Raw genomic sequence first — 14,085 nt, 5'->3', positions numbered from 1 at the left:
CAAACACTTCGGGCAAACAAATGGTGGTGTACCAATCAGAATTGACGGTCTTACGAGCCTCTAGTGGAACTGTTGCCACATGACCACTTATCGCGAAAAAACAGGCGACCATTTGCTTCGCAACACTTCGAGCTCGAACAACTTTTGTTGGGTTATCTTCACTTTGAAAGACCCATACAGTCGACTGCTGTTTAGTTTCGGGCTCATACGCGTAGATCCATGATTCGTCACCAGTGACGATAAAATACACGGATTTTGAAACACCACGATTGAATTTCTTGAGCATTTGTTTACACCAATCGACACGAGCCTTTTTTTGAGCGATTGTCAAATTATGTGGTATCCAACGAGAGCAAATCTTTCTGACAGCTAAATTTTCATGTAAAATCTTAAATACGCTGGTCGCACTAATGCCCAGGGATGCCTCAATCTCGTGATATGTTACATGACGATCTTCCATTATCATATTTCTGACAGCATCGATGTTTTCTGGTACAACAACTGATTTTGGACGACCTTCGCGGAACTCGTCGATGAGCGATAGGCGACCGCGCTTGAATTCGTTGTACCAATTATAAATTGTCCGAAGACTTGGTACTTCATCGCCAAAGGCCAAATGAAGTTGATCAAAACACTGTTGTTGTGATACACCCAATCGAAAGTGGAAAAAAATAATCGCTCGAAAATTTTCACGAGTAAAATTCATTTTTTGGCTGAGACGCAATTTACATGTTACGGTAAACAATACAAATAACGATCGAATGACAAAACGTTCTGAGAACGTTTATGCTACAAAATGTTAAACTTAACGAATATGACAATGGTTTGCATCGGGCAATACTAAAACATACATATTGAAGAAACTTAAATAGTCGCCTACGTATCTATTGAAAATATCGAGAAGAGAGTTTGTCATTTTTGAGCTGAAAATATTTCAAAACGAGAGTATGTCTTTTGTCGATTGTGTTAATAGCAAAAAGGGAGTAAGTCGCATCACATTTAAAAATTTATAAAAGAGAGTATGTAGTTTGAGGTATTCAGTCTGGATTAAAAAAGAGTAAGTTGTTGGCCATATGAATTTAGCAAAAGGGGAGTATGTAATTTAACTGAATTTGTTCATAATAAAGAAGAGTCAACTCATATTTAAAAAAAAGCAGTGATGGTTTTTTCCTATCTGAATAGCGCTAGCTATTCGCAGCGTCTGAACAGCATTGCTGCCCAGATGCTGAATCGAAGCGGTTGCCGCACGCGTTTTGTACCACACAACATATTGTCATATAGTCTAAGTAACCAGTGAGCTAACAGAGTATTATACACTCATACCATAGTCATTATACAAACGCATGTCGAACAGAGAAAGAACGCGAACGTATATACTCTGTGTGGTACAAACGAAGTGTGTTGCGCGTGCGGCAACCGCTACGATTCAGCATCTGGGCAGCAATGCTGTACAGGCGCTGCGAATAGCTAGCGCTATTCAGATAGGAAAAAACCATCACTGAAAAAAAGTATGAAAATAGTTAAATTAATTAATATTTTTGGGTGAAATATCAATCGCATGTAATAGGCTCGCAGAAGCAGCTACACAGTTGCGTGAGTCAAAATACACATAAACGAACAAATCACAATAGCAAATGCGGTCAGTTTGTGACTTATCATGTTCATTCGTGTTTGATACGACAACACAGACTCCGTTCGCTTCACTCACCCGTTGCCGTTTACGTGCTGTTGTGAAATAGGATTGTGTATTTACATACGAACAGATTTAATGTTGCTGATTCTGCGCGCCTGTTACATTGGGATCGAAAAATGTTAAATATATTAACTATTTTCGCACATACTCACTTTTATTTCAATCAGAATAATTTAATAACGTACTCTCCTTTATTTCCAACCAATTTGGCCAAATCACATACACTCCTTTCGTAAAATTCTAGGGGGTTCCGACTTATACGAATGTTCCATATACGAGCGAATGTTTCATACAAATTTTGCGAATGTTTCATACGAATTTGCGGACGGTGTCGAATGTTTCATACACATTTTGCGGATGGCGCATATGAAAAGTCATATTTTTACATTCAAAAAGTCAAAGTGACAGATTAGTTGACAGAGATTCAAGCCGAATTGATATTTTTTTGGTAATATTGAGTGAAATTTTTCTAAAATGGTAAATAAATCTTTGTCACTCGTAATATAATCACTGTAAGGCACCGTTGTGAAAGGTTTTCATTTTCATTGACGTAACTTTCAATTTCTTTTATATTATCTGAATTTATTTCTAAAATCTCACTTTTCGAATCGAATACGGCTTCTAAAATAATATTCAACAAAAAATCTTGTAATTTTTTTTTCGACTGTTTTTCAAATTTAGTTGAGAACAATGACATTGTGTTTGAAACTTCCACGACAAACTGAACACAGCAATGTGTATGTACAAATGTCACACGACAGTTTGTCGCATCTAGCAAGACGTATGCGGCATCCGCGAACGGTTGCGAATGAAATGTACGAATTTTCTAAGATGTTGATGCGGATGAATATACTTTACTTCGTATATTTCATGTATGAATAGGAAAATGTTCATATATTCCGTATAAAATGGCATTCGCATATAGTAAAATGCCCCTTGGTGAAATTTAAATGAACAAAAACTTACTCCCTTTTATGACAGACTAAATTGCTCGAAATACGTGCTCTCCTTTAACCATTTTTACCATGAAAAAACATGCTCTCGTTTATCGTACTACAATTCCCAAAAACATACTCTCCTATCGATATTTTCGATAGATATAACTCAAAGTACACTTGTCCATGTCTAGAATATGTTCATTAAAACTCTTAGCACGATTAATCAAAGAATTCAATTTTTTTTTCATTCCATGGGATTTTATAATCAACAATTTACTTTGAGATTCCAAAATGTAAATTAAACCAATAATGTCCAACGCTCCAACAAAGTAAATGTATACATGTATGTATGTATTTCAATTTATTGTTGTTGAGATTGGACCTTAATTCATCGAATTCAGCCATAATTCAGGCCATTATCACGTTCCATGATAAATCTGTGGAGGCAAACTTCATTTTTGAGCCATTTATATGGAAAATCAAGCATTTTTCATATAAAGGGTGTTTTTTTAGGAGGTCCGTTTTTCCAATAGGGATAACTTTGGCAGTTCAAATTGGATTTCACAATTTGAAGTTTCACGATTAAAATAAAAACAAGTGTATATTTTATTTCAATTTGAAGTACGGAACCTCTTAAAAAAACACCCTTTAGAAAAATATCGATATTTCAATGAGCTATTCCGGCGAAATTTTGTACTACACTCGAAGAGTTAGCAAGCTGAAAATTGAGATTGGACCTTAATTCACCGAATTCAGCCATAATTCAGGCCATTATCACGCTCCATCATAAATCTGTGGAGGCAAACTTCATTTTTGAGCCATTTATATGGAAAATCTATCATTTTTGATATAGAAAAATATCGATATTTCAATGAGCTATTCCGGCGAAATTTTGTACTACACCCGAAGAATTAGCAAGCGGGAAATTGAGATTGGACCCTAATTCACCGAATTCAGCCATAATTCAGGCCATTATCACGTTCCATGATAAATCTGTGGAGGCAAACTTCATTTTTGAGCTGATTTATATGAAAAATCAATCATTTTTCATATTGAAATAAAAAGGAACTTACATCTGTAAGTCTAACTTTTCCGCACTGTTTCTTTCTTTACCGAACGAATATTTATTTTCCAAAAGATATTGAACACTGGTAGTGCAGTACTAATTCAATAACTACCGAATTCTGATTTATGAGGGCAGTAAAGTTTTTTGGCCAATTAATATACAGTAAAACCTGTATTAATAGACTAATGACGCATAAATAATTCAAAATATGTAAACAGGCTATTTTCTTTGAAGAAAATAATATTTCGAAAGTTTGAGGCAATTCTAATACAAATTGAACCTCCCATACAAAATTTCCGTTTTTGAGTCAAAAATCTTTCTCCCAATTTGGTGAAATTATGTATTTTGGCACGAAAATAAGATCCACAAGTTTTCATTGTGATTAACTGATTAAGTTACTGCAAGCATACATTTTGGAAAGAAAGTCGATCAATTTCGAGTGAACAAAACGCCCTAACTACATGACTTAATCACCGTGGATACTTGTGAATCTTATTTTCGTGCCAAAATACTTAATATCACCAAATTTGAAATAATTTCAAAAGTAGGGGTACTTCCCATACAACATTTTCGATTTTTGGCACAAAAACGAAAAATTTGTATGAGAGGTTTTCTTGTTCTCGTGCCAAAAAACCCCCCAGTACACATTTCAAACTTTAATTTACGTCTCTGGGGAAAGATTTATCGAATTAACAAATTTTTGCATACCATACCCCTTAGGGTTACACCATCATTAGGGTGTCCTAGGAGAAAATATAAAACAAATCAGCATAAATAAAATAAAACTAGAATAGAAAATAATAAATTTACCTGAAAAAAATCATATAAAATGCTACCGTGTTCTCCTACAGACGATTTCATGTTGCAATCAGATGTAAGTCTGCAATTAGTGGAAAAAAACATTTTTTGACATTAAAAACATGAAATATAATTTTAAAATTACAAAAAAATCATTAAAATAAATAAAAACAATAACAAAACTTACAATTTGCACTGCAATGAACCAAAACAATATAAATTTGTCGATTCATTTGACACATAACCTCACTTGTCATGCGTGAGCGAATCAATGACATTCTGTCAAATAAATCGGCAAACTTGCAGTGGGTGTGCGGAAAAGTAAAATATCGATATTTCAATGAGCTATTCCGGCGAAATATTGTACTACAAAGAGTTAGCAAGCGGGAAATTGAGATTGGACCTTAATTCACCGAATTCAGCCATAATTCAGGCCATTATCACGTTTCATCATAAATCTGTGGAGGCAGCCAAATCGACAATTTTCAATATTTTTTCTTACTCTCAAAGGTTTTGAGTTCTCAGAGAGCACTCTCACTGGCTTCTCAGTGTCTCCACTCATTTGTAACATCTGTCAGGAAAGTTTTGGCACAAAATTCAGACGTTTCCATTTGAACAACAAACACACAATATTAAATTCGTTTTTATTGGTATAAACCTTTATTCATAGGCTATCGAATAGCACATTCAATTTACATTGAACGGACCATTGTCTTCGATTTTTTCTCAGTATGTGTCGAACCATCAAAATCATGCTTTGGCAGACCAATTTGTCGATTTCTTTCAACTTTCTCTCAATTCATCCAACCAATTGTTGCACGTTTTAAGTATTTTGGACCCCCGCCTATAACATACAGCCAAAAACAGAAGAAAAATAATTAAATTGGTGTCTTTTTGTGAAGTTAAACAGATGGTCCTTTTTTCATGGAAATGTCATATTTTAAGAAGTGAGCCATTAATGTGGTTTTTTCTGCTTACAAAGCACAATTTTGTCTTTAATCCAATAGTTCTCAACGAATCCCATCGATTACAACAATATTTGGTTGATAATGGAGCAGTAATGGAGGTTTTACCTTACGTTACAGCATTAAATTTTCGAATAATGGCTCTAAAACACCTTCCAAAGAAGATCCTACCATACAAACACCCCTTTATCAAAGTTCGGTTTGTCGACGTCTCTAGCTTTATATAGTAGTGCCCTAACTTTATCAATGCAAAGGAAATCATTCGTACTTCATTCATGGTTCGATATAGCGATGAATGTTTCACTATCCAAAATGATGAATTTTTCAGTGCAACATGTTATGAGGCGAATTGAACAGCCAATTTTTGACACACTTTGGAATTTTTTCGTAACTTATTTTGCTGATTACTAATGATCGTGTCTGAATCTATTGTTTTGGTTCAAATTTTAATGTGTTGTAATCATAAGAATCACCAAAAATGAATTTTTGCTTGACCAACCCGGTTTTCGGTACTTGATGATAATTTTGAAGGGTTTGAGCATTTAAATTGGGAATACGACCGTATTTTTTGCATCCTCTAGAATTCTCATCTTCATACTAAGTCCCTGAAAAACGATACATGGTTCGAAGACAGATTGGTTCATCTTTAAACACATGCAGAAATTGTTTTGAACTTAGCTCGCCAAAACCATTTGAGACACTTTTTTGTAAATCCACTTTATACGTCATCGCGAATGGAAATTTTTGTGCAAATTGTATTTGACCGTAGAGTAGGAGTCCCGTTAAGTATCCTATGTGCATTGGTTGGCATTTTTATTTTTGTTTATGTATCGCAATAAACGCCTGAATTTAGTGCCAAAACTTTCCTGACAGATGTTATCACTTTCAATCTTGACTTTTAGTACGTAGAATTGGCTTAGCCGTCATATAAATACCTCCTTTCGAACTAATATTTTTTCGAATCACATGCCCCTCTGCCAAATCGACAATTTTTAATATTTTTCCAAACTCTCGAATGTTTTGAGTTCTTAGAAAGCACTCTGACCGGCTTCTCAGTGTCTCCAATCATTTGCATAACTTTCAATATTGAGTTTTAGTACGTAGAATTGGCTGAACCTTCATATAAATACCTCCTTTCGAACTAATATTTTTTCAATTCACATGCCCCTCTGCCAAATCGACAATTTTCAATATTTTTCCAAACTCTCGAATGTTTTGAGTTCTTAGAAAGCACTCTCACTGGCTTCTCAGTGTCTCCACTTAATTTTATGTATTTCCCGAGTGTACCGACGGCGCTCTTTACAGAGCGTGTACGCTTCTATTCACGCTCTTGTGAATTTCTTTTTATTCATTTTCTTTACAATATAAGCAGCAACGAAGAAGAGCTGTATCATACACAGCAACAAACACAGTGTAAGTGACTAACAAATCTAGTAACCATTGCATTTGTTCTTGCATACGTTTCGTATGTACTGTGTTCGTTACTGTGTATGATACAGCTCTTCTTCGTTGCTGCTTATATTGTAAAGAAGATGAATAAAATGAAATTCAGAAGAGCGTAGATAAGAGCGTACACGCTGTGTAAAGAGCGCCGTTGGTATACTCGGGTTGTATTTTGGTTATGGCTGAAATATTGAAGAAGAATAATCTAAAGTTGGTACCGAAAGAAAATGGAAAATAGCGGAAATACAGAACATTACGCACGTGAAAAGTAAAAAAATAAACCAAAATAAAAAATATCAATTTCAAAGCTAAAAATCTCTAAATAGAAAAAAAAATAAAGAAATATAGTTCATTGGTCTGCTTAAGTCTACTGTTTTCTTTATTATTATATTGAACAAAATTATGATTATTTTGTAGGTTGGTATATTGATGAGGTAATTCCCTCATATTTATGTTTTTTTGGATAGTACACTTTGGGTACAATTATTTTCAACACAAAAAAAACCAAAAAGAAATGAATTTTACAAAAATTTGCGGCAAATTGGAGATGTCGATTTTTTTCGATTCCGGATATTCACCAAACTAGGTGGTACACTTTCGAATGGTTTTCGGTACAGTAAAGTACACCTTTGATACAGTAAATATACATATTCAACACGAAAAACATATTTTCATGTGCGGACACTCATCCGTTAGATTGGACCCCCTCGGTGTCTTTGTACAGAATTAAATAAAAATGGAAATTCCAACTATGACATACTTATGACTGTGATATGAATCCAGACGATATAGCCAGAGCTATTCCCGCTTTTATTCCCAACGATTCCATTCTTGTCGTAGCCAGTATAAAATTCATTTTGTAAACATTTTACACTGTGAAATCAATGGAACTGTATTGAAAATGAAGCGTCACATCATGAGCAAAAGTAAGTAAACAAAGTCTCCCATTATCGTCAGCACATATTGTTTGTAGACAAACTCCTTTTCATACACTGAGATCTATTTTTACTATCTTTAAAATCAAAACAAAGCCCATCGAAGAGTTATTTGGAATTCTCATGTACTCACCATCGATTTATTTTAACGGAAAAACTTCTTACAACTACCCAACATACGGAAGTGTTGAACCAACTTTTCATTGAGAAAACTCCATAGATAAAACTCCATTTTTCATACATATAATGTATAGTGTTGATGTCTAGTGGTTGTGCAATAATAAATGAACTCAAAAAGACTCATTAAAATTATTCTATCGAATTGAGCAAAACCAGATGTAATATATCAAAATATGTATTCAAACCAGCTCAATGTAAAATTAATTCCATAAATTCCATCACAACCACTGCTTTCACTTTGCTTCACCCCATGAATCCAATATCATTAGTATTGTACATGCTATATCAGGATTGATTGGAATTTTTCGCACCCTCTTCGTAAAAAAGCATTTGCCCTCTTATGTATTCTATGTATTACGTGTGTTTATGTGAATGCATTCATTTGTATTGGTGTCATAAATGATTCACAGCAATTTTAATCGAGTTTATGTACTCATATGTACGCACTTGATATTCAACAGAAAATTGTTCACAGTCTAAAGCTTTTATCCTCTTCATGCCACTCACCAAAAAAGTCAGTCAGTCATTTATTCATCATCGTCAGCAACAGATTGCTTCTATTGAGAGATGCTGTAGTTTCGAACGAACGAAAAAAAAAGTTTTTTTTCTTATTTTTTGAATGGTTCCAAGAAGTGAAATTCATCATAAATTTTGCATACTTAATTCGCAATAAATTGGTTATTTATGTTAAATTGGATTTCTACAAACGATGTTGAATCAACTGGTGGTTTTATAAAAAGTTATCAAATTCAGATCGAATAAACGTTGCATTCATTTTGTTTGAAATTAGTGAATTAGTTTTCGAAAAAGTTCTTTTTACGGGAGTAAAAATGAAGTTGCCAACAGTAACCGATTGTTGCTGTTGCATGACTTTGCGAACAGCAGGCTTGATAATGGGGGCAATTGGTGTTATTATGAGTGCGTTGGGCGTTTTGAGTGGCTATGCTGTGGTGTTGAATTGTGAGTTTATAATTTCATTTGAATTTTATTCGAAAATAAACGATGAAGGCGTCACGATGTCGGATGAATAAATGTATAGCGTTTGAAACTGTGTGAAAAATAACAACAGCCACCGTTATTGGCATCGCTAAAAATGCCTACGTCATACATAATCACACTGAATAGAGACTTCAGCATCAATTTGAAATGGTTCAAACTTAACGAGTATTTTCTATTGCAGTAATCGCTCTGATTGTCAATTCGTGTTGGGCTTATGGTGTGCTCAAGGTTTGATAAATTGGGATTAAAAAAAAAAAAATCAATAAAAACGTAAATTAAACCGCGTCGAACTTGAACTATACATAATTTGTTTACATCACTCATTAGGAAAATCCAAAATTGATGGTGCCGTGGTTGCTTGTGTCATTCATTGCTATCGTACTATTGTTCCTGTCGCCAATCTTTCTAATCATCTATTTCTACACCGAAGAAACCGATGATAAAAAAGCAAACAATAGATTGGCATACATTTGCACGTCCGGTTCGTTGATTGCCTATTGCATTGGAGGTATGTGAAGCTCTTCATCATACATATACAAACATCAACGGTTTCTAAATCATTTTGTGTCCACTTTAGTTCTTGCCTCATATCTCTGGATTGTGAAATATTCGCTGTATAAAACAATGAAGGCCGCAACAGTTCGTGGGGGTAATTTGCACGTGCAAGTCCATTTACCCAAAAATGGTGTCTGAAATCAGTACGATAGTGTCTATTTATGAATAAATCAAAGCTCAAAATATAGCCAAATAAACAAATTACGCTTAGAATAGAGAGGACCAAACTATATTCTACATCAAATTGTTTTATTTGTTTTGAAGGATCTTGTTTTGTTTTGAAAATATCCATATTATTTCGTTGTTTTGTTTGACAATAAAAAAGCGATGAAAAATCATTACATATTTGCATTTTTTCAAAGGAAATTATACAATTCGGCCGAATTCATTTCTTCTTTTTTTCAACAACATTTTATCAAAGTTATCATTAACGTGAAAACGTTCGTATGAAATTGCGAAGTCATTGACAATATTTTTTTTTCTTTATAAATTTGAATATTTTTTACATTAAAAAATACTTGTTGTTGCCACTTCAATGGAATTAATGATAATAAATTTTATATAACTCGCAAATCGAAAACAATACCTACGTAAATGAGTTCGAAATATGGAATTTTCTCTTGTAAAACAAGACCGAACAAGACACATTATTTTATTCTCAAATAAAGTTTCGTATACACATTTGCGATGTAAATTCCATTCATAATTTGTGACATAATTTCTTGTGCAAATTACGAAGGTATAAAAACGACCACGCGAATACTGTTTAATTATCAGTTACTTTTAAGCTATATGTGAACATAAGTATTCCTTCAACGAAATGAAGCTGTTTTTATTTTTGATATTATCATCGTTCTATACATCATCGTTCGCAACACTTGGCCACGTAATATACAATTTAAAACGAGTATTTACTTAGATAAATTATTTGAAATTATATTTTGAAAAAAAAAAAAAATGGTTTGCTGTCCTCTTTTTATCCAGTTCAAACTGACCAGTGGTCCAGATATCTCTGAGTATCAAGCCTTCAAGTCGTTGATGCTCCAGTTTGAAACAAAAGCGAACATAACCGATCCAACAACAAAATGGTACGAAATATTAGAAAAGGTGCTTCTTCTTCCATTCGATGACATTATGAAATATTTGGAAAAAACGCGACCACTTTGGATCGATCAATTGGCCAATGGATACATAACAAATGCGGAAGAATTGAGGAATAATTTTCCGGCTGGTGAAACCAGTACAGCTCCTCAATATTCAGTAAAACAACAAATCGATTCAATTAATGATGGTCACAGTAAAATTGAAGCAACTTTGCATTTGGTTAGGTTGGGATTGGCAGATCCAAAAATTGGACACATTGAGGGGTTCGAAAAAGCGTATAAAAAATTCGAAAAAAAGAAAATCAACGATAAGTATTTGGACAAAATTCAGAAAGAATTACCATCGTTGAAAGCGGCACATGATGAACTTTCCAACAAAATAACTAGCCAACTGGATACTTTTGTTGCAATGAGAGACGCTTATATGGATAAGTTAGATGCAATACATAATAAAAACGAGGTTTCTTTTTCCAATGCACTAACTCAGATTAAGGAGGCACAGGACTTCTTTTTGGCTCCTCTTTACCAATTATCAAAAGATGTTAATGCATGCGTCGCGGAAGCTTTAAAGTGTGCAGAGCTTGTGATGGAAACGAAAAATCTTCATTTTAATCCAACCATCTATGAAAAAAAACTAAAAGATAAGGCAGAAAAAGAAAAGAAAGAAGCAGAAAAGCAGGCAGAAAAAAAAAGAAAAGCAGCTGAAAAGGCACAAAAGAAAAAGCCTTAAACGAAATGAGGTAGCCGGTTTTTGTCTTTGAAATTAAAACCTTTTTTTGTGTTAAACCTGTATGTTCATTCCAATGAAATACAGACATGAAATTGAGCGCAAATAAAAATGTGTCAAATAAATATGGCTGTCTTATTTGAATTGTTATTTTTTGTGCCATTATTCTTCAAATGAGAAAGTATTTAATCATCTAATCATTTAATAGAGACTATATTTTTGAGCCCTGATAAAACTATTCTAATCGAGAGAAAATGAACCATGTGATGTTTCTTATCATGTTTCGTGCTGGCTTTCGTTAGATTAGAGAGCTACTTGAGTGATATTGATGGAATTTAAAAAAACGCAAAGAAATACCCTTCAAACTATAAATCTCACAAACTGCTTATGGTCTACTTTTCCGCACAAACCTAGTGTGTAAGTGGAACGTATTTTTTTCGAAAGAGAACTACAATGATAGTGTATTAGAAGAACTTTTATTTCAAACCAAATTCGGAAGAATTTGACAAATATAAACTTTCAATTTTCTTTCTATTCCCTTTCCTTCCTCTCAATCTTTTTAAATAAACAGCAAACAAAGATGTTTAAAAGCAAAAACATACAAAGCTGCTACTGTTGCGTTATGGTGGAATCGATGTTCTTCAGACAACGCCATTGTATTGAATGATGATTTTTTTGCTTTGCTTTTGTAAGTTATATCAGAAAAGTAAAAAAATATGTAGGCGCCAAGAGGTCGTACAGAGCCTACAGAGCGTTACTACAAACACACAAAATATATACACAATATTGAACATATGATTGCCCGAGAATGAAAGCGAGACTTCTATTCACAGCTTATTGACTAGTCCGCATTTTTTGTATGGCGGTGTTACATTTCAATAAGCTGTGTATAGAAGTCTCGCTTTCATTCTCGGACATTCATGTGTGTATAAAGCTAGGTATATATATAAAACTATAATGATATGCGCATCATATAAAACATGCCCAACATTAGCTTTTACGCCCTACTGAGACTTTGAAAAATTTGAATGAAACTAAAACTTAAACTTCATACCCGATTTTTTGTAGGACTAAATTGTTTGTCACAACAACATGAAATGAGTGAAATGTCAAAATTTGCACACATTTCAAAAAGCTAGAAAAAAATGGAAAATAGAAGACATAATTGGGAAATTATTAATACGCTAATTTATGAGCTATAATATTTCGAATAATGAATTAGTTTATTAATTTTCGCTTGCTTTAACTTCGCTTACCAACATATTACAGTCAATGTAATACGACTCGTTTTTGCAATGTACATAAATGTCGCTTGAATAGCTCATTAATAGACGAACGCTTCGTTCTTAATTTTTTTTTTTTTTGCTAAATTGTTGAACGAAGAAAACTCATACGCTTTCCACCAGTTGAGCGAAATTGTTCGTGCATATCATCGTTGTATTGGTGGATAATTTCAATTCTTACGATTAGTTGAGGAAAATATTTCAGTGAAACAAGTAAAAAGGAGTTACCGGTTCTTTTTTCGAAGAAAAGTCTTACTTTATTCATAAAATAAATTAGCTGATTAGCTCAATGTTCATCATTTTATTGATAAAAATACATTTGAAAAAGTTTGATTCAGAAGAAAAGAAATTTTTGTATAATATTGGCAAAAAATGCAATTTAGAATAGTAAACAGTTGTTTTTGGTGCATAAATTTAAAAACAGCTGGCATCACAATGGGTGTAATTGGCATTACAGCATGTTTTGCATACATTTTTGCAGGAATCCCAGAACCAATGTTTTTTTTGGTGCTTTGTTGTAAGTAATGAAAGAAATGTGGCCAAAGAAGGGGGCAAATGATAAATAATGATTTCGGGTGTGATTATTCAATCTCAAGTTTTGTAATTTAAGGCTTTTTGAGCGATGGGATTTAAGCAAATAAAAATGATGTCTTTTTTTCAGACACTGGCCTAGTCATAAACTCGTGCTGGCTTTATGGAATTTTGAATGTAGGTTTTTCGACTCAATGTGACTATAGTCTAGCTATAGCCGACATATATTCCACTATATGGTTCGAAAGTAAGCAAAAATGCTGAGTTTGATCAATTTGGACTCTTTTTTGTTTACAACTCATGTTCGGCTGGAATTTTTAAAATGTTTTTCAGTCTCTTTGCTTTTAATTCGTATTTTCATGAAAACTAACTATTTGAACCTTCATGTATTTCAAAACAGAAAAGTTACTATCCAATGTTGCCAATGCTATTTTCAACATTTACAACCGTTCTCATACTTTTCTTCATGCCACTATTCTTCGTGGTATATTACTTCGCCACAAAGACGAACGTTGGAAAAGTGGATAATTATAGAGCATTAATATGCTTATCTGCATCCAATCTGGTTTATTGTTTCGGTGGTAATTTATTTAAAGTTCATTCAAAAGTTTGAATTCGATTTACAGACATTTTATTTCAGGTCTTATATTTTATCTATGGAACGTGCAATATTCGTTGTATAGAACAATAAAGGATACTCCCGCTGAAGAAAGACATGGAGCTTAATTTAATCAAGCACTCAGAAAGAGATCAATCAATGTAGCCCATCGAATGATGCGCGTACCAGAGTTTGCAACTCCGACCGAGCAACGACCCCCAACGACCGCCGGCCCCGACCGAACCGAAGATGGCCGGAGAACGGTTTCGCC

At 33.7% G+C, this 14,085-nt stretch overlaps 2 protein-coding genes across 3 annotated transcripts; both read left to right on the top strand.

The window, feature by feature from the left end:
- Nucleotides 1-8,562: 8,562 nt before the first annotated feature.
- LOC116348069 lies at nucleotides 8,563-9,790 on the top strand. Its single transcript, XM_031778929.1, has 4 exons — nucleotides 8,563-8,978; nucleotides 9,199-9,245; nucleotides 9,345-9,525; nucleotides 9,595-9,790. Exons 1-4 carry the CDS (start codon nucleotides 8,849-8,851, stop codon nucleotides 9,708-9,710), a joined length of 474 nt encoding a protein of 157 aa, XP_031634789.1. The 5' UTR covers nucleotides 8,563-8,848; the 3' UTR covers nucleotides 9,711-9,790.
- A 535-nt stretch (nucleotides 9,791-10,325) lies between these two features.
- LOC116348048 lies at nucleotides 10,326-11,546 on the top strand. 2 transcript variants are annotated; one of them, XM_031778900.1, is made up of 2 exons: nucleotides 10,326-10,458; nucleotides 10,557-11,546. In XM_031778900.1, exons 1-2 carry the CDS (start codon nucleotides 10,393-10,395, stop codon nucleotides 11,403-11,405), a joined length of 915 nt encoding a protein of 304 aa, XP_031634760.1. In that variant the 5' UTR covers nucleotides 10,326-10,392; the 3' UTR covers nucleotides 11,406-11,546. The 2 variants fall into 2 exon arrangements, with proteins under 2 accessions (XP_031634760.1, XP_031634759.1); XM_031778899.1 differs by having other exon boundaries at nucleotides 10,344-10,479.
- Nucleotides 11,547-14,085: the final 2,539 nt, after the last annotated feature.

Source organism: Contarinia nasturtii, unplaced genomic scaffold (assembly GCF_009176525.2).
Source record: "Contarinia nasturtii isolate CC-2019 unplaced genomic scaffold, AAFC_CNas_1.1 Cnas_scaffold_2229, whole genome shotgun sequence".
NCBI lineage: Eukaryota > Metazoa > Arthropoda > Insecta > Diptera > Cecidomyiidae > Contarinia > Contarinia nasturtii.
Note: the sequence above shows the minus strand (reverse complement) of the source record. Positions and strands in the feature narration are given on the sequence as shown.

What these genes read in the sequence shown, in the direction of transcription:
- LOC116348069 (XM_031778929.1), top strand. Translation starts at nt 8,849, where the DNA reads ATGAAGTTGCCAACAGTAACCGATTGTTGCTGTTGCATGACTTTGCGA. An exon ending in CTATGCTGTGGTGTTGAATT is followed by an intron (nt 8,979 to 9,198) that starts GTGAGTTTATAA and finishes TTTCTATTGCAG; the next exon opens with TAATCGCTCTGATTGTCAAT. An exon ending in GATTGCCTATTGCATTGGAG is followed by an intron (nt 9,526 to 9,594) that starts GTATGTGAAGCT and finishes TGTCCACTTTAG; the next exon opens with TTCTTGCCTCATATCTCTGG.
- LOC116348048 (XM_031778899.1), top strand. Translation starts at nt 10,393, where the DNA reads ATGAAGCTGTTTTTATTTTTGATATTATCATCGTTCTATACATCATCG. An exon ending in TAATATACAATTTAAAACGA is followed by an intron (nt 10,480 to 10,556) that starts GTATTTACTTAG and finishes CTTTTTATCCAG; the next exon opens with TTCAAACTGACCAGTGGTCC.